The sequence below is a fragment of the Argiope bruennichi genome, chromosome 2 (assembly GCF_947563725.1).
Source record: "Argiope bruennichi chromosome 2, qqArgBrue1.1, whole genome shotgun sequence".
NCBI classification, from domain to species: Eukaryota; Metazoa; Arthropoda; class Arachnida; order Araneae; family Araneidae; genus Argiope; species Argiope bruennichi.
This window is the reverse complement of record NC_079152.1, coordinates 115,750,147-115,771,611: the sequence shown is the minus strand read 5'-3', so window position 1 is coordinate 115,771,611 and position 21,465 is coordinate 115,750,147. Positions and strand designations below refer to the sequence as shown.

Below are 21,465 nucleotides of genomic sequence, written 5' to 3'. Positions count from 1 at the left end.
AAATGGCAGATTGCCCAAATGTTTCAAATTTCTATATTATTTCGAACCAGGCACATGAAGACCTTGGATCTCTTTGTATTTGCTTTATACAATAGAATTCCTTTACAGTTGCAACGGAATTCTGCTGGTTCTGATAGAATAATTTTACCAGTTGCGATTTTTCTTGCAACATAGGTATGAAGTACAGAGAAGCAACTAATGCTCGTTGCAGAGCCCGTCTTCTTTTTATCCGAAGAATGATGCTAATAGGTACGCATGGTAACGCAAATGAAGTTTCACATTTTCAATACATGCAAATAAATACAATTTGTGTTATATCGCCATCTATTGATGAATTTTTGTATAATTTTTTTTTAATAAATTTCAAACGCATCATTTAAATTATCTGTAGTTCAAATTCTATGTATGTCATTTGGACCAATAAGACACATTCTAGAATCCTCTGAAGTGAGTAATTTATTTCTTGCTGATCTTGTAAATAAAATTAAAAACTATTTTGCATAATGTTTTGTATTTTACTTTTTTAAAATATGGATACAAATTTATTAATACAATATGCTTAATGAAAAATGAATGTTTTCAAGTGAAATTTTAAATTATGCTTCCAATGTATTTGAAAACTATTGAATTGTATGAAATGATGGACATTTAATTTATATCCTCAACAAAATGGAAAAATACAAAGTAACTTTCTAAAATTTAAAACTTTCATTTTTTTTCATCTCGAAATTAATAATTATTTATGCATTCATATTTATATGAGTATATATACGAGTATACATCATTAGTGTTTATAAAAGGGGACTAAAACATTTTTTAATGTATTTCTCGTTTTAAAAACTTTTCTTGCTTTGGCAGTCCAAAAAAAGTATAATGCATAATTTCGAGTTTAGAAAAATCGTCTGCTATGGAAGAAAAAAAATCAGTTTTTGTTTACCACACGCGATTAAGATTGTGATTGCATTTTTTATCGATTCCTTTAAAAGAAGAAAACTTTTTTATTTGATGACAGCAATCCAATTTCCTGAGATTACTTTTTCATAAAATATTTTTGAATGCTCCACTATCAGCTATCTTTACCTATTTGTCACAAATCACCTGCGTACTGAAAGGTTTTTCTGGAGAACCTTATTCGGCAAAAAATTATTTTGAAACGTTTTATGTTCCATAAAGAATTTCTTTGAAAGAAGTAGATACACAAAAACTCCTAAGTCAAGAAGTTTTATTTGGATATTAAAATAGATTTTCGTATAAATTTAAGAAAAAAGAGCATGCGAAAAGCAATAAAGTTTTGCTTCTCTCCGAAGTTTAAGATCAATTTGTTTTTAAAGTTTGTGTTAGCATACAAGCGAGAAAAAATGAAAATATTTATTTATAAAATGGCTAAAGCATAAATGGCACTACCAGGTCTTTTACTTATAAGAACTTTGTCAGAGACAAAAAAAAAATAATAACAAATAAATAAAAAATAATTTATCTAATGCAGTCACAGTTCAGAAACTTTAAAATAATTTTCCAAATGTAAATGAATTAAGTCATTTCCAACAGACCAAGTAATGGATATCATACCATTTACAAGGCAGGGAAGGCGCACTATACATATTTCGTATAGAAATTCAAATTTGGTATATTTTGTAATATATTAAATTTGGAAATTCTTTGTAATTCCAAGTATTCAAAACTGCGTAGTGGTGAAATCCCAATCGCGTGTGCTCCATGAAGATAAGACATCGACTCACAAATGACCTCATCACTTTCAAAACCTCACGTTTCGTTATTTCCATAACATGGTAACAGGTAGTGAAATATAGTGAATTATATATTGGTTGGCTAGTTTCTGCTTAAAACGAGGGAGAACGAACGAATGTCTAGAGCGGACATCTTTGGTCATCGGGCTGGGCTGAGTTAGTCGTAAAAAAATTAAGTTGTCCATGTTATTTTCTTCCAGTTTGTTCAAGGAGTAACGATTCTTAAGTTCTGAAGAAGTGCAATGACAAAGTTTTTAGAAAAAAGAGCAAAAAAAAAAAAAAAAAGAAAAGAAAAAAAAAAAAAAACTTGTATTTCGCACTTACTTCTTTGTACGAACGATGGCAAAAGTACATGCTGAGGATAATTTCGAAGCAAGTATCAAATAGAAAACTGTTGTGATTAATAACATAATATACAGAGCTTTTTGAAAGTAGTATTATATAACTTACAGTATGTAAATAGTTTTTAGTTTATTTTACTGTCTATATTCAATCTACAGCGCCATTTTTACTTCTGGTGACGAAAATGGGAGTTAATATTCCCTTTATATTTCGTTTCTTCTGGATCTAAATAGTTTGCATATAAAATTGCCTTTCGTTTGGTGTCATAATACTTTCATTGTAATTATATTTTAAGCATTCATAATTTAATTATAATTTATATAGCATATATGAAATAAAACACTTACCAATTTCAAATTTTCTAGCTCTCCCAGCCATGTCCCAAGAAGTTTTTGGGCGTCATCTGCATCCTCATGATCACTGTCAGGTTCAGCGTCACTTATATTTTCGTGCGTATCCTCGTAATCCATAGTTGACCTGCAAGATAGAAAGAGAAATTTCAATATCATTTCAAAGTCACGTAGCTCAAGAAAATGTTTACGTGTTTCATGAATATACATATTCTTTTCTCTATAACAGAATATTGAAAAATTCACAGAATTCGCTTATTTGTCTGAGAAAATACAAGCTCGATTTTCCTAACAAATATATTCTACAAAATATTATGTTTTGATATTTTCTCTTTTTCGAATTGTTCCCCTTGAGATTAAAATATTCTCAGGATTTTCCGGCAAAGATTTTTCGAATATATCTAAACAGATTAAAGTTATGTTTGAACTGAGAACTGTATGCATAAAAGATTATTTCGTTTGTTTTAGACGGGGGAATATATATTGAACGTTTGAAGATTTTCCTTGCGAACAATTGTTTCTTATTGTTATTGAAAAAATTTCACTTCGCTTATGGAATTCTAACGTCTCAGGAAGCTCATGTCTAAAAATGAATAAATTTTCTCAAAAACGATATCAAGTTATGCCAAATTCATAAATAGTTGAATTTATCATATATCCTTATTTTTAAATTTTAAATAAAAATTAAAACAATTTGGTTCGAAATATAAAATGGTAAAGAATATATATATTTATTATTTTATCATAATATAAATTTAAAAATATTTTTATTATGGTAAAATAATAAGAACAATTGGAAGTAATAATATAATTGGGAACAACGTCATTTAATTATTAGTGGAGTATTAAATGAACAATGAACAAAAGACTAAATAAGATATTTATAGGTAGTTTTAGTCAAGCCCTTTTTTTCGGAAAAAGTTAAATTAAAAAAATACTTCAGATATCGACCTGAAATTTATGCCATAAAAATCCAGCTTGATTAAAGAATTAAATTTATTTTCCCAAAATACAGTCTTTTTTACTACCACTGAACACCAAATTCTAAATTTATTTTAACTTAAAATATTCTTAATTAATAGAAGTAAGAAATACATTTTTAATTAACATTGAACTAATTATGCTATCTTAACGTTCAACGGTCCCATTCGTACATTTTAAAAAACATTTTTATCTTTTAATTTTATGATAAAGTAAATGCATTAAATGGCAATCCCAACAACTTTTGATAATAAAAATGTTATCATGTACTTTCACTTTTCAAAAATACGTTTCGACAGGAACTATAAATTATTCCCATTAATGAGATACGATGATGATCGCTAAATTCAAGTTTGCATTTAAGAGTCCCTTATCTCTATCTCCCGGCGATTCACAATCGCATTCCATCATCTAACCAGCAGGAGTAGTCTCCCTTAAACTTTCTCGCATACTCCCTAATAAATTTGTCAAGTCAGAGACCACTTTGCATGGCATTGGCGTACAATATCCAAGAGGTATTAACGTTTGGTGTGAATTTAACAATTGTACTAAATCTGTCGTGTCATTCTTGGCGAGTTATTTGGCGATTAATATCTGGCACGTGTTGATATTATCCAAAATTCGAATTTGTGCCTTAAACGCCTATATCTCAATCGATTGAAACAAAAACTTTATACAAAACTACAAAACAAAATGCCATACTCAATTTGATATATTTAAGTCATTGCGTTTTTGAAATATCGCTTTTACATGTTTTTGAAAGTACAGATAGACAGACAGTCAAGCCCTTGTTCGATCTGGCTCAAAATTCAGCAGGAGTCTACAATATTAATGTTGAATTTGTGAACCGAATTTTACCTATTTTGATCTCTTCGTTTTGCAATTATCGTGTTAATTTATATTCGAACAGCACGGCAAACGGACTTCTGAATACATATTATTCAAAATTTGATAGAAATATGCAAATTTGATGCAAAGACAGTGTACCAAATTTCAATCGTGTATCTCAAGGTGTCTTTGTGTCATCGTTGTCACAGACAGATAGATTGACATTTTCCAAAAATGAGTTTTACGAATTCAAACAAGTCTAAAAAGTGGAGACTTGTCAAATTCTAGAGTTCGGACTTTTTGACGGTTACTTCACTTTTTCTGTACTATGTATACGAGATAGTAAAAATTTGTGATTGCTCATTTTAAATGTTTACTTTTGAATTTTAACAAATATTGAAAAAAAAATAGCCCTGTAATACAAACATATATGGCATTAAGGATTCACGTCTGTTTAAAAACATTAATTTTATCTTTCTTTCTGTTTTTTTTTCTTCGATAACAATTCTCAGTCTTATTTGTCTCAGCCAATATTTATGCTTTTATTCTACAAACCTTGAATTAGAACAGATGTTCAGAAACTGGATATTAATAATAAATATAATCGGGTTTTTTTTCCAATCTTGCAAACCATTTTTTCTTCCACCCACTGAAACCACAAGCGCGCCGACGTCTGAGTTTCACTCAGTCCCGCGCACGCAGCTGACCTTTAGTGGAGTCACGACTCAAAACCACAAATTTCCTATAACAGAAGGCTTTCTCCTCGTTACCACAACTTTTAAGAAGAAGAAATGTTAGTTAAAAACAAATTAATTAATTATCACTTTAAGCGACAACTATATCCAAATAAATGCAATAATTTAATACGGCGACGCTCTATATATTTAAAAGACAACACGATTTTTAATGAAAAAAAGAATAATAATCTGCTAATAATATCTGTAATAGTGCTATAATTTTGTTTAATAACTTAATGTCGAATATTCCGTACGCGCTCACACACACAAACCTACATACATATTGGACAGAAAGAATAAAAGTTTTAAAGTTCCATTAATCTTGTAGCAGTCATCTATACGTCAAGGACATTGAGTTTAATAAAGAATGCAAAATCCTTCTTTATAGAGGCCATTCATGCTCACGTGACATATATCAAATCTGTAAAAATTACCAAACACTAATTAATAATACATATACCAAATCCTAATTAATTTGATTTTGGAATCCGCTATTCGTTTAATTAAGAAGAAAAAGGACGAAGCATCTTATCCCAGTGTAAGACAACATTCATCTAGTTGCTGTAATTCCAGATGCGTGGTTACGCTTTTTACACCCACTGCGCATTCTGCGGGACGATAAACGATAGAACAGTATTTGATGATGTTTATTTTGTTATGAATAATACGTGTACTGTTCGTTTCAATATCCCAAGATTGCCATTTTTCGACGATTGTACCTCTCTAAGGGGTGAGATGCGAAAGGACGAGGAACTTCCCGGATTCTTCGACTTCAAAATTTTTCCATATGAATGTGAATGTCGTGTTGCATCTTTACTGTACTATTTCATTTTAACTGAAAATTGCGCATTGATTTCTTCTTTGGCTAGTTCAAGTGGGGAAATAAAGCATAAAGATTTGGCACGAAAAATATTTGAAATAATAGCATTATATCGACCGAGATTATCTATTGTTATTAATATTAAAATGTTATCAAAAGATTTAATAACAAAAAAAGTATTTCGAAAAGTATATCGAAAAGTTTTTTTTAAAGTACACCGAAAAAAGTATAAAGTAAAAAGTATATAAAAATGTATTATTATTTCATAAAAAGTGAAATACCAAATTTTAAGAATCAAATCTTCATCATAATTTAATCTTCATCGTAATCATATTCATCATAATTTAATGTTTTGCCTCTCATAGTAAATAAAAATTTCTCTAAAGTATTTTATATTAAAGTTTATTATGAAAACATCTTAATATTTTAAATCCACAAATAATTCGAGTTTCACCCTAATGTTTAATGTAAATATCTCCTCCTTTTATATTTCCTTTCATCCCTATTTTTAATAAATAAACCCATCCTGGTACATGAGCAAGAGTAATTCGTAAACGAACAGTAGTTACGTCTGTCACAGAACTATGAAGCCATGAAGATTACTCCACTCAATGTGCTTTAATTCTTGACACTGTTTTTGCTCGTGACTTCTTTTGAATTAAAAGATATTTGCACGGCTCTATTTTCATCCGAAATTTAATTCCTTTTCTACAACTGACGAATTGAAGCATAAAACAAAATCAGTAAATAATCAAAGACTTGAAATAAAATTAATTATTATGCATTTGATAACACTCAATGAAGTTTCTTATATAAGTCAAAATGATTTTCATAATTAATAGCATTGAAATTTTTGAAGAATCGAAAGGTTAACGATCATTGTATTAATCGGCAATTTTTTTTCTACAATCCCATTAGAGTTACGATTATAGTCGAAGTCTTCTTGCATTAACTGAGATTAAATTTAGAACGGAAAAGAGATTAAGAGATTTGAGAAAGTTATTTCCATTGAAAAAAGATAAATGGATATGAACGGAATGGGAAATAATCAATTGGAATGAATGAAGATATAACAATTATATATTAAAAAAAGAAGTTGAACATGACTCATATTTCATAATCACCAACATTTAGAAAAGCGATTTCTCGAGACCAGATATTTTTTTTTTCGTAAAAAACCTGTTTAACAGGTTTTAAACAATCACATGACAATCAGATTTCGCATGCGTCGATATTTAGAAAACGATGGTTTTTTTCCCATCTTAAAATCGTTCGAACTCCAAAATTTTTTTCTTTGTCAGCTAGAAAAATTAAAATTTATATATATATATATATATATATATATATATATATATATATATATATATAAAACTTTCGATACATCGCTGTTTCGCTTTCATTCCCATTTTTTTCTCTATGCTTTTTCGGGCGATAACTTCTTACGATCCTGCCCTTTATTGGCCAAACAGAGGAATCGGGTACATGGCAGACATTCGCGCCATGTTGTAACTTTTTGTTGGAAATAAATCGCCAAATGTGTGTTATTATTATTAAAAATGATAATAACACATTTGGCGACGAAAAATTGATGCCTCAAATGTGATAAATTGCCAATTTTCTACCCATGCATTTTGTGGCTTCAAAAACCTCAAACCAAAACAACATAAGGCTCTCACATGATAATAGAAGGAATATTTTTGCTTATAAAAATAAATCTATAGGATCTAATTTAAAAAAAAAAACGTTTTATTCAAATGTTTTGTTCAAACTGTTATATGAATTAATTATTGTAACAATTACAATTACATTTTGATATGTAACTGTTATATGAAGTACTTAGAAGAGTGATTATTCCAATACACACAAGCAGAGTTTAAAATTTAGTTTAAAATGAATAAGTAAAATGGGAATTAAAAAAAATTATCTTTCTATCTTATATGTTTTTTCATTAAACCGACAATTTTATGAAAGTTTAGCGTCTGGAATATTTCTTATAGTTTTTTTTGACAGTTATAATTTAAGAACAGCTTCTTTTACAAAATACAATCCCACCACCACTAAAGTTACTAGAATGCATTCCCAGTTTTTTTCAGCATGGAAAAAGTTTGCAAGATTTCAAAGTCCTCATCTTTCTGAGCAAAATGCTGTTTCTTAATGGCCCAGAGCAAATGTAAACTCCTTCATTTGCTTCCCTTTCGAAAAAAAAAAAAAAAAAAAAAAAAATAGCGTGGAACTATGCAAATTCTTCGAAGCAAAAAGATGAAGACGTCCCCTCTCTGCAGTTTTCTCAAAAGATAAAAAGAAACTTCTCATTTTTACACTTTTGTGCAAGCTTAAGTGGAGTGAGGTTTTGAAATGATTTTTACTGGCGGGGAAAAAAGTGAACACCTGCTTTTGACTGTTTGAATAAAAATGAAGTAAAACATTTAGAAGTTGACAAAAAAATAGAAACCAACATAATTCTTTACAAATTGTTTGCTTTTAATGGCAGGTGAAACAAAAAATTGTATAACAGTTGTATATATGTTTTTTATTTTGGCTCACTATTATAAACAAGGTTTATATTTTATCGTCTTATTCTTTTAATTGACATGACAACTATTTGTGGTTCAATGGTGAAAGAAAAACAAAGAAATTTCAGCCGCACAAAGAATAGAGAAATTCTTGTTTCATTTATAAATCTGGATTTCTTTATGTTGCAAATTACTTTGGTGTTCTAATTTAATGTGATATGACATCAAGAAATGGAATCATGTATTTGGTATAAGATTAAGTGCTACCGGATGGCAATACATCAAATGATTATGACATCACGAACATTATTTTTTATTTTCCTTTCATTAGATGAAGAAGGTGATGAAATCTTGATGATCGTGATATTTAATTTAATTTCTTAATGCTAAAAGTAGCCAACCAAATACTTTCCCCCCTGATTATCTTAAATTGTGCTCATCTAAAATATTTAAATGTTTTTTCAACATCTGTATAAATTTTATATTTTATTTGACTTTTCTCGATATATTTATGTTTATATATCTACATCTATATCTATATATACATATACAATTAATTTGTCTAAATATTAAGGAATATTAATAATTGTACGCATTTCAATTAGTATCGTTTACTGACATCAGATATGAAACATTTCCGCTAATATCTTTTATTTATAGGGACGAGACTCTATAACTTCTTTATGAAGGATATGAAAATTATAGATGAGTTTCAGGAACAGTTATTTAATTATCTTCTAAGTTCCACATTTCGCAAGACAAAACAAACAAGAAGCCGAAAATACATGACATTCACTTAGAATACAATCTAATAATGACCCACCAAAAGGGTCACGGGAAATATATATTGTTGTTAATAAGGTAACGCCATCTGTTGTATCAAAAGAGAAGGTAGTAGAGTTATGTACATTACGTACTGATTCGTCCCTACTTTTAATATCCAAAGGACTTTTTGTTCTAATTTGTTATTTTATTTTTTAATTAATCATATTTATTTTTGTCTCGATGTTTCTATTTGGCAGAATTTATTATTTTACGAAGTTCAGCTATTTTTGTTCCAAACCTATGTCATGTCCGAATCAAAATAAACCCATTTAACTATTACTTCATCTTAAAGTATCTTTTTTTCGAATGTTGGAAAATGATATAGTTTGGAAATCTTCAATTTAATCTCTCCTTCTTGACTTTATAACTGCATCATTCTTATAAGTATATATATTTCCTGAATATGTTATAATTATTCCAAAATTTCTTTTGAGAGAAAATATTTCTCTTAACACAAATAATTTTTTTTTGGTTTTTCTAAACAACATAAAATTAAAAGCAACATTTAAATTCATTTTAATAATGATTAGAAGGTGTAAAGTTTTTAAAATAAACCAGAACTCAAGCTGAATCCAGAAATCATTCAAATCTGAATCGTCAACTGTTTGAAAATAAAGTTCTTTTTAACATTAATTAATTTCGTTATTTAATGATGCCACTATTTAAGTCAATATTTGGAAGGAAAATTATTCAAGATACATCATCATTAAATTGATCACCAAATGATTATCTCATCCGAACGGATTGCGAAAACAATTCCAGACGAAAGAATCCAAAAATGTATACTTTCCAATAATATTCTGCTTTAATCCAGTTATATTTCTTTCAGAACAGCTCAGTGACAACTTAACAAATCAATTCCATTTCCTAAAGAATACTCTTAGGATTATTCGGGACGTTTCTTAAAAATGCTCATTAACACTTCACCGCTTTTTGAACGGCAGTTTTCTGGAGCAAATGCTCCACCCCCCCACCCCCCATGTAGCTGACAAGACATGCTTGGTTTCTCTTCAACGAACAGAGCCGAAAATGGAATTTTTAAGCCTCGAATGGCAACACGAGGAAGAGAAGGTAAACAGATGTGTCGTTGCTGGTCGTTCTGAATAAACCGTGAGTGATTTTTATTAGCTACTGCGGAACCTTTGGAATGAGGCAATAAATTCTGCCGTTCTCTAATTGACGGGGTACACGTCACGACATCAGCAGCACCGACAAAGAGAAGAGAAAAAAGTCTTCTATGGATTCTTTTCCGTGAGAGAGGGCTTCGATTAATGAAGTTTCATTGAAATATGGTGCAATAAGTCACCACGGCTCAATTGTTGCCGTGGTAAAAGAAAACGGCTAGAAAAGAATAAAGACAGAGAATTTTCGCTCATTTTCTCGGTTAAAATTTTTGAGAAGTAAAAAAATTTTAGTTCAATGGTTACTTTAAAATAGAAATAGAATATTTAATTTTATTATACATTAATTTATTTCAATAAACAATTAAAATACCATTGTTTAATAATTTTTTCAATAAACAAAAATCTTTATTGTCTCAATGAATTTCTTTACTTTAAGAAATTTCACTTTTTCGTATACAAAGCATACAAAGACAAAGCATTAGGTTGCCTAAATGAAAAGTGAACAAGTTTAATGAAAAGAATACTTTTATTGGAAATCAAAAGAAATTGCCATGGGTGTTGTAACACCATGTTTAGGTAGTAGGTCTATGCCTTTGCTGTAGAAAGATGGTGGTTAATTCTTGAGGAAGTCCTGCACAGATTCCTTTATTTCGCCGTCCGAGTGGAAACGTGTCCCCTGTAATGCTCTTTTAAGTGGTCCAAAGATAAAATAACGGGATGACAAATCCTTGCTCCAATACTTTCCAACGGAATTTTTTAAAAGTCGTTTGGGTTCCATGGGAGACATGTAGGAGGGTATTGTCATGGAGAAGGATCACTTCTTATGTGAGAAGGCCTGGCCATTTGCTTTTGATTGCTTTCAGTAGTTTCGTAAGAGCACTGCAGTATTGTTTTGAATTGATAATATTCTACTGGAGAAAGAAATTAATCAAGAATGATCCATGGCAATCGAAGAATCAGAAACCGTAAAACCACGCGTTGTTCCGATTAGAGATGCATAATCCACGATTATTTGAATAACAAATAATATTGCTATTGTTATTTTTAAATATGCGTTCCAAATATCTGTTATTTCAATCATATTATTAATTAAAAATTATTACTTAATATTAAATATAAAATTTATTAATTGTAATTAATACTTAATTTACTAATTTAATTAATGTGTGATTGAATTAATTTATCTGTTTCAGCTTACTTCTTAAATTTTATTTTTTTTCTCAAAACTATTAATTTAATTTATTTATTAGAGTGAACCATTTTCTGGAAAAGATGAGTTAAAAATATATGTCATTTCTTTAAAATGTTTACTTTAGTCCTATATTCTACCAATAGATGGCGCCAACAGTAAACAGAGTACATGTAATCAAAGCCAATCATGTCACGAGCAATAAAAAATGATCTGTATGGAATAGTGCATCATCAAATACGAATATCGGTGACTTCGCACTTTCCAGTGAAGCCTCGCACTTTCCGGTGAAATCACCGCTGCGATAAATTTCAGTGATATGCAATTCAATGATACGATACGATAATTCCAATAACCGGTCTGCTCACTTTTCATCCAATCACAGATTTCTTTCGAGAGCTTCCATTGGACAGATCGTATCGTCACCGCTCCGGCAAATTTCAGTGATATCGTATCGATTGTTAGTTTCTATCGTGATCCAAAACTTGTAATCGAAATATCATCAGTAAGATCGTATGAAGGATTTGAATCACACCCCTCTTTGAAAAGTATTGATCTCTTGTATTTGTGACTTTTTGATATTGGTTACGTAATAACCGCTCTGAAAATATTCGTCATCCCTAGTTCCGATCTGAAAGCCTCCATGTTATAGCACGACTTCACTTTCGACTAGTTCCTTCTACTAGAACAACTTTCACTGCTGAACACCGTATGCAAAGCACACTTCCTACCGCGCTTTATAGCCCTTTTCGATGGCGCTGCTGTAGCTGCATTCATTCTGACGCAATCGCAGGTGTTCACTTTTCATTTGGGCAACCCAATATTTTAATCGTCAAAAAAAATACATCTCGGAAATTTCGACAAATCTCCACGCTTCAGACTTCCTTGATTCCGAAAACACATTTTTGGAATTATGTCTATTGTGTCTGTCTGTCTGTGAACACAATAATTCAAAAATGCTTCCAGCTGGAAGGATGAAATTTGGTATGCGGTAACTATACTTAATATGAAGATTTGTATCAAAATGTGAATAAAATCTATTAACAGGAAATTTATTTGTCTAGTCCAGATCAAGCGAACATCATAATAATAAGATGCAAAGAACTAGATTTATAGCATTTGGTTCATTGTTTTAGCGCTTAAAGTGTACATTTGTAACACTTTCTGAATCAAAAATATCAAGCGGTTGATCATCTGTCGGTCTATGCATTCGATTGCATGCAAATGCGATACTCAAAAATATAATGATTTATTAATACAATTTGATAAGTGATCTTTTAATTAAAATTGTAGTTCTAAGTAGAAAAGTGTCAAAGATGCATACTCGGTTTGCTTCAGTATATTATGAAGCACAAAATGCTCATATGTGGGATTATGAAATTAAAAATTCTGTCACTCCTGGCGTTCACGGTCTTGTCTGAGGTGCTAAATGTTTAGGCTGAAAACACCTTTATATGGGACCATTCGAGAAAAGTTCAGGGAAACCAGTCCTGATGGTTTCAATTTTGAAATTCGAGTTTATTAATCTTTTTCATGCAAAATATTAATCTTTTTAATTTCTTCTTTCAAAAAAATAAAAAAATAAAAAATAAGGCTTTATGATGTGTATATCTTGACAAATTTTTCTGAATAAATAAGCGGGATTTTTTAAAATTAATTAATACGATTATATTACGCTGCTTCAAAAATATGGATTTTTAGAATCTTAAATTTTCTTCATGTACGATTTGCCATACAATCCATGTCGATATGTGAACTTAAAGAAATATCAATATTTTGCAAATTAATTATCGACACACGACAGTTTCCAATATAAATTTTAATTTCAACATTGACAAATCAAATAAATCTCTCATTACTAAACGAAACTTTTCAACAATCTCAATTAAAATATCCCAAAAATTGAAATCTCAGTTACCAAGAAGGAAGGAAAGAAAAATTTATGATTAAATAATACATTAATAACATTATTTATTTTTTCTGCTTTTGGAAATTCTATTTATACATATACAAATTTAGATTTCTTTTATATTATCAATCCAAAAATAATCAGAAAAGATCAAGTGACACAGCTCAGACAGAATGAAAAAAAATTGTTCCAAAAGAAAAATTTATTTCCTTTTTATTCAGAAATATAATATTCTTCGTCTGACAGAGAATAATTAGTTTCATATCTGTAAGTAGAACTGGCAGATGGAAAAATTTAATAAACAATATATAAGATAAAAAGAAAAAACAGATGCCCAAGCAAAATATATTTACAGAAGGATTTTGAAAAATCGCCCGAGGATCTCAAAACAACGCGGTATCTTGAATAAGAAAACATTAAGAAAAAGAAATTAATTTTCCTCGGGCTGCTTTACAGTACGGCTGAAATACTTCAAATTACTCTGGAACTTAACGTCATACTGAAAAAAACAAAGGAACAGATTGATAGAGAACATAAGAAGTAGAATTTTTGAAGTATTTTGATTCCGCTTCAAGGATGAGATAAAATACGCTGATGAAAAATGGAGTAATCACTTTTCCGATTGCATTTTTTTTTTCTAACTTTGTTCTACTACTTTGTTGAATTGTACCACATTAGTTCTGGGTGACGTAAAATGAAATTTATGAATATCATGTAAAAGAAAGTCATACTTCAGAAATAAAGAAAGAACACATTTTTTTAAAAATCATACTTTCATTACTATGATGAAAAATAGATAATAAATATTTATCAAAAAATAAAAACTAGAATTTTGACGTAATTTTGAAGAATTTCAATCAGATTTATAATATATATTTTTAATGTAAGTTTAGAATCTTTCTTATGATGCCCCTTAGCTCATAATTTTTTTAATATTATTGTCTTTACAGTTACAAGCTTTTATGATTAGATCGAAAATTTGACAGAAAAATTTTCTACTTTTCAGTATCTAAATAAAAATATTTTTTTTTCAAATTTTTTATTTTATTTTATTGTTTTTTACATTTAAATATATTTTTGATCCATTGCTACGAATATCATAGAAAAACTGCATCCGATATTTCAATTTGCTATCAAGTAGAGAGATATAAAAACAAAATTTCATAAAAATCAAAGAATCCATTGATAATTAAATTCTGAAAATATTTGAAAAAAAAAATACACAATCAAGAGAAGTCCAAAAAATTAAAGCAACATAAAGACTTTTTGACAAATTCAGATTTTTAGATGGAAGGGGAACTAAAAAATCGAACATTAAAATAATAGTAAAATTAATTTCTAATTTAACATGATTTATGTTTCAAAACATTGGCCATGATTATAAAAAAAGGAAATATATTTACAGCAGTAATCTTATTTTTGTCAAAAGGACTTCAATGGCATTCTGTTTATTTGATAATTTATTGACTGTTGATTATTTATGTGATTTAAATGATTTATAATATATTATTTTTCCCCATTCGAGAAACCTTTTCAATGATATATTATTCTAATGTAATTTCAAATAATCTACAGTCCAATCTAAAAAAAAAAAAAAAAATACAAGCTCTGCTTCTTGTTTTTCTGAACAACAGTGGATTTAGCTACATCTAAGTGTTATGTTTCTTAAAGCAGGTGTAAATCAAGAGCTAAATAATTTTTTAAAAAATATTTTTCTTTAGCGTATAAAATTTGTGTTTTATATTCTTTCCGCGTATATTAGAATTATTGAGGTAAAAGATTGCTATTCCTTCGTCGGATGCTATCTCAATCTGATGTGTATTATACACAAAAAAGCTGAATCAAACGTTAAATATAATAAATGTTTTTGTGCATTTAAATAATTTGTCCATGTTATGAAATAAATTCTTAAAATAAACTTATTGTTGTATATTGTAAAAATAAAATCAATTGAAATATAAACATAAGTTATATTCGATGGAATATTTTTATATATAAAATTATTTCATAATTAAAGAAATTTTAGAATTTAATTAAGAAATTAAAGAATAGAATCTAATTAGATAATTAAAGAAATTTTGATAATTAAAGAAATAATATGATTTACTTTTTTTAAGATACTAAATAAATTTTTGAAGATAGACAAAATAAAAGAAAAATTAATGATGATAGAGTAACTTTAATAAATAGAAAAAAATCTCCTTTTTGCAGATTTATTCGTAGTTTTACGAGAAAAATGATTTGAATTAACACAAATTAAAGAATAAATTACGAAAAATTTCCCGTCTCACCACAGATTTTAAGTTTAATTAAAGATTTCCTTTAAAAAAAGGGGGAAAAAGAAAAAGAAAAAGAAAGGTTAAACCAATAATTAAGATGATTCAAGAACAACTTGTTCTCATCGATTTCCGGAATCGTTAAAATTTGGGTAGTGGTGCCATCTAGTAACTAAAATATAACCGAAAAACATTCTATGCTGATACTTTTGAGAAATTAGTATCGTTTTTGTTCATAAAATACATAAGTAATTAAAATTATAACTCAATAAATTAATTTCTATTTATTAGCATTTTATAAAACTAATTAAAATTTAATTCTAGTTCAGTAAGAGATGTTACTAGATTTCCTTTTTTATCTTTTTTTTTTCTTCTTTCTAAAAGTTTTATGTTAAAAAATTTATTACTCATTCAGAAATATTCCGAAATATACATAAGATTTGGAAGCTGAACGTATTTCATAATTGAAGAAATTTATTTCAAATGAACTTGAAATTTAAAATAATAATTGCATTAAAATATGATTTATTATATTTCTCAAGATTAGAAAATACATAATACTCACTAAATTTGATTAAGAAAGATTAAAAAAAAAATACTAACTTAAATATTGGTTTATTTTCTACTAACGTAACTATTCCTGCTATTCTTTTTTTTTTAAATACTATAATATTAAATGAAAAATTAAATGCTCTAAATTAAAGAGTCACCTGTTTCCCCTGGAACCTCTATCAAGCCTTCAATGCGTCGCTTGCTTTAAGATATTGCAATTTTTTGATATATTGATCATTAATTTTTATTTTCTGACACAAGAAATATATAAAAATATATTGTGACTGTAAAAAAAAAAATTCCGTATCAATATTTTGAAAATTTAATGTTTTTCAATCACCTAAAAGTGGAAAACTCATGAGTACAACTCAATAATGGAAAGCTCTAAATTGATGAAATTTTACATGTGACCTTCAGATCAAAAACATAAACACATATAAAATTTTTTAAGCAAATTAGTAAAAAAAAAAAATATTTTACTAAAACCTTTTCAATTTTTTCTCTATACAACAAAGAGCATACCATACCATACTGAAAAAATTCTTTTCGGCAAGCTAGAAAGCAGAGGTAGATATATACCTTTACATCTAAGTTACTATCTGGCAGCATAGATTGTTGATGTTAGAAACAGACAAAATTAGGGCTTGAAAATCTCTTTTCGGCCCCTAACTTCTAAGATATTGCAGTTATCGAAAAACTTCAAAAATAAAAGTTGTTCCTCTAAATAAGGCGCTAATTTGGCTAATTGGATTTATTTTTCTATCTGCAATATTAGAAAGTTATAGCGAAATGAAAATTTCAACCCCCTACCACCATTCCTCCCCCCTTGAGTTAGATGGGCCATTTATGAACTCGTCCGAGATTTTTACATTTCTAACAGCATATTAAAAGCCAGTTAAAATCCAAACAAAATTACTCTAGTTATCCTGTTCGCAAGATAACATGGGCAAAGCGTTAAGGGGAACGAAAGGTGGTTTTGTGTTCTAGGAACCGTGAAGAACTGAAGAAATTTTCCCCAAGTCTTATCATGAGAACCATTGCAATAGGCAGTCATCCTATAGGAATCTACTTAAAAATATACGACAAAATCGAGGGAAGCATATCCGATTTTGTAAATGCTATCGACTATAACAACAACATGCTAGCAAATGATAAAATGATAAATTAAACAAGTTCTAAAACATTTCAAAGTAATATATGAAAATATATCTCAAGATAAAAAATATTCACATATAAAAATATATTAGTTATGTTCATCTTTAGTTTAGCCCCAAAACAATGATATCTTTTAGTATTATCTGCCTTATTCGTCTAAGTTCAATAAAATGCAATGCAGTTCCATTCAAACTTTGGTGAAACCTTATCCTTCCATTTCTTTCAAGACAAGATTACTTTCGGAGAATTCTACTGAAAGGAAATAGTTTTTCTTCGCCGAAGTTTCTCATCAATTTCTTTGTCCGCCAAACTTTTCCCTTGTGCATCTGTTCTCGATAGTTTCGTGGCAACGGTGCGATTTTTTTGATAGGCTGTTTTTGTCACAGACGATTTTTTTAAAATCAGGAAGAAAATAACTAAATAAATAAAAAGTAAACAAAATGCAGATGGATTTCGTTTATTCAAACGATAATTATGATCCGTGTAATGCATGGAATTAAAAAAAAAATAGATAAATTTATTCTACATCGGTATTGGAATTTTAATTTTGTAAGGATATTTTTTCTAATTTTTATCTATGAAGAAGCTATTAATTGTTTATATCGAATATCAGATAGATATCGAAAATTTGGTCGCTATCCAACTTATATCTGACTTTTATATAGCCAAAATTAAATAATTAGTAGCACTCTTTAAGTTATACATTTTGAGTTCCAATTTTTTTTTTGCAAAACATTAAGTATAATAAAAAAAATACTCTCAAGTTAATTTTTTTATCTTGTGCATTACATTGTCAGCGCATGAGATATCTAATGAGTTAGCGAATATTTCAGACAATGAAGCAAGCAAATCGATTACTAAATTTTATATTTGGAAACCAAATCTTTATTCAAAAAGAAATGAAAAAAGACTTTTTCTTTAAAACTGAATTTTTAATGTGAGAATAGTTTAATAATAGCATATTGTGATTTGGAAATGGCTATTATGTTATCACTAAAGTCGAAGACTTCTACCAATTTCAGATGAAAAACATCAAAGTAAATCCACATGTCTATTTTTTATTATTAGAGTCATAGATATATAAAAATGCAAGTTTTTTATTATTAGAATCATAGATGTAAAAGAAAATTTCAATCATATCAGCCAACGTATTGACTGTTTATAAGTCTGTCTATTCTTAATCATGTGCTTGAGAAACATGATTAAGTTCATCGTTTTAACTTCATCGTTCTTATACACGATTAAGCGCATATTTTTCTGCTATTATTAAAGGCTATGGAATGTCTACTTATGCTCATTTTTTTTCATATTCTTTGTCAATGTTGCAATGAATTACTGTTCTTATTTTACTTTAACTTTTAAGGGCTTCTATTTCTTATTTTATTTTAACATCAAGAGTTTCTATCGACAAAGTCTTCGAAGGTATTAAGTAATGTATCTAATAAGCAGTTGTATATTTGTTACTTTTCAAAATATTTCAGATAATATGCTGCTGACTGTGTTCATACAATAATATACTTAAGATGTTTCGCCCTATTATACTGGTAGAATCATATAAATAAGTGATTAAAAATACAGTATAATACAAATAAAATTTTTATTATAAATGACACAAATATCTACTTATTTTTTTGTGAAAATATAAAGTCATGAGTTATAACATTAGTAGTAACAATAACACGCACAATAAATAGGACAGATGTTAAATTATCTAAATCAAATGACTGAAATGACTATTACAAGTAGAAGTGTATAAATATTTTGGGTAGGGAACTATAAAAAATTATACGTAAGATATTTAATTCAAATTAAATAATTTCATATAAATAAAAAAATATAATAAAAGCTTCTCAAAGATCAGCTAGTTACTAAAGGTGGTTAATAAAATAATAAAATATGTGAGCTAATTTTTAACATGATTATACGGTTACAATGAAATGTGTAATATTACAATGAAACAAATAAAATCAAACGGATATTCAAAAGAAAAAAAGGTGTTAAATTTGTCCTACACCACTTAACCAAAGGATAATATAAAACGGATAAAGTCATCTTGCAGTTAGTTTCCTAATTACACATTTTATTATTTGGAAAGAATTAATTTTAATCTAAATTATCGTATATCATGTTCCCATCTACCTTATCTAGATTTTTGATCTTTCCGTTCCTATGGCAACCGACCTGGACATCAGAGTTGAATTAAAGTGCTTGATTAACAGTCGATAAATATACTTTTTTCATTGATCTCTCTTTACTTTGGCATTAATTAATGCTCGTTTTGAGAACCCTTCAGCCCTCATTAAGACGCGTAAAGAAGCGTAAAGGAGATGGAACTTGTCTCATAATTTAGTCATTAACTGGAGACTGTTAAAACAAATATTTATAGAATAATTGCAAGTCATGAACGGAATTAATTAGAATTTTTAAGCACTTGGAGCATTTTTTTGCACTTTTTGATATATGATTTTTAAAGAGATGTCAAATATTTATTTAAAAACAACTTTTATTGCTCGGAAAAAAATTTCTTAAATTGCAGAATTCTAATAATTTTAAGAATCTTAAGATAATTAAATTTCTAAATAATTTAATTTTTTTATTCGCTGGAATGATATTCTATTGATAATGCCATGGGAATACACATTAGCAACATATGTTGCAGTAAATATAAGAGAACGAGGTGATATAGTGTAATGGGCAATAATACCATGAACAGTTGTTTTAGTAATAACGAAATGATTTTAAACCACCTGCCTACATGGTGGAAGGCATATGTGTTAGAATATGCTTCTTCGACATCTAATTTGTCGTTTTCACTAGAACATTCTCTGATACTAAAAGGAATCGAGGTTTTCTTTATAATTTTAAACCTCCTAGTCTTAAGGCAAGATTCTTTATGTAAGCATTCAAACAATTTCTATCTGCAAATATTGTAAGGCCCAGAGTTTTTCAACATGATCACTTTTTTGAGTCAAAATAGCGAATTTTAATTCCAACAATACCTATTGAATGAAGATATTCTGCGTGGGGTTCTCCCCACACAATATCTTCGTCTTATCTAAATAAGGGCATCGTATTTCCCCGTACCAAGAAAGCTTTAACTTTTAAGTTTTTGTTGATTTATTTTATAGATGTCTCGTTTAGTTAGTATAGTTTATAGATGTTTTTTGAGACAAAATAGGATTTTTAATCGTTACAATACGTGTTGAATGAAGATATTCTGCGTTGAGTTCTCCACACAGAATATCTTAATCTTCTCAAAATAAGTCGTATTATCCATTATCAAAAAAGCTTCATAGTTTAGGTTTTTTTAGTTAGTTTATTTTATAGATGTCCCGAAATTATACAAGAAATACTAATAAGGGATTTTGGTGCCAGGAAAAAAAAAAAAAAAAAACTAAAAGCAGCTACTGAAGTTGTTTTACTGGAGGACGAAAAAGCAGGGAAGTATGGAGATCCTTTAAAATGCATAAATCAATCTCATACGAGATAAATGTATATAATCTTACAAAAAATCAGTTCAGAAGGAAACCGATTTTCTCAATTTTTCCAGAACAAGAACTCACTAACTCACTCTGAGATTATTCAAGCTATTTTGTGGATATTCAAAAGTTGGTGTACACTTTTGCTGAATCCAGTATATTCAAATTCAAACGAACTCAAATACAAATGTCAATAATTTGACAAGAATAGCCGGTTGGGATTGATTGATATTATTTCTTAAACATAATCCCAAAACGAATCTACAATTCGGTTTCGTCACAAAAGCCTGCGAAAATATTGGAGTAAAAAAAGGACAAACCAATTCTGCACGTGAGATACTTTCAATATGACAAGAATACTAAGCTTTAAAAATTATAATGACAGTAATAGGTTTATTAATCAATTTGCTGTGGTGGAAATTATAAAGATTGTTGTAAATGTAAAGTCTGCGCTTATTTTAACTTCTTTATCTTAAATTTGTTTAATAATATTCGTTATTTTAATAATTTGTTCTTTACTTAAAAAAATAAACGAATTTTAAAACAAAAAGAATTGATAATTATATTTATGTTTATCGAGTTCGTAAGAAACAATGCTTTTACTTCTAATTTGCAAAATTTTAGCTTACAGCTAATA

General features: G+C 28.5%; 1 protein-coding gene across 4 annotated transcripts in view; it reads right to left on the bottom strand.

The window, feature by feature from the left end:
* Nucleotides 1–21,465, bottom strand: part of LOC129956695 (amyloid beta A4 precursor protein-binding family B member 1-interacting protein-like) — a 336,170-nt gene that overhangs the window by 163,607 nt on the left and 151,098 nt on the right. For all 4 annotated transcript variants that reach the window (XM_056068638.1, XM_056068629.1, XM_056068641.1 and 1 more), the window contains one exon: nucleotides 2,438–2,567. In XM_056068638.1, coding sequence (XP_055924613.1) covers nucleotides 2,438–2,560 — 123 coding nt within the window. In that variant the 5' untranslated portion in view covers nucleotides 2,561–2,567. The remainder of the gene's footprint in view (nucleotides 1–2,437; nucleotides 2,568–21,465) is intronic.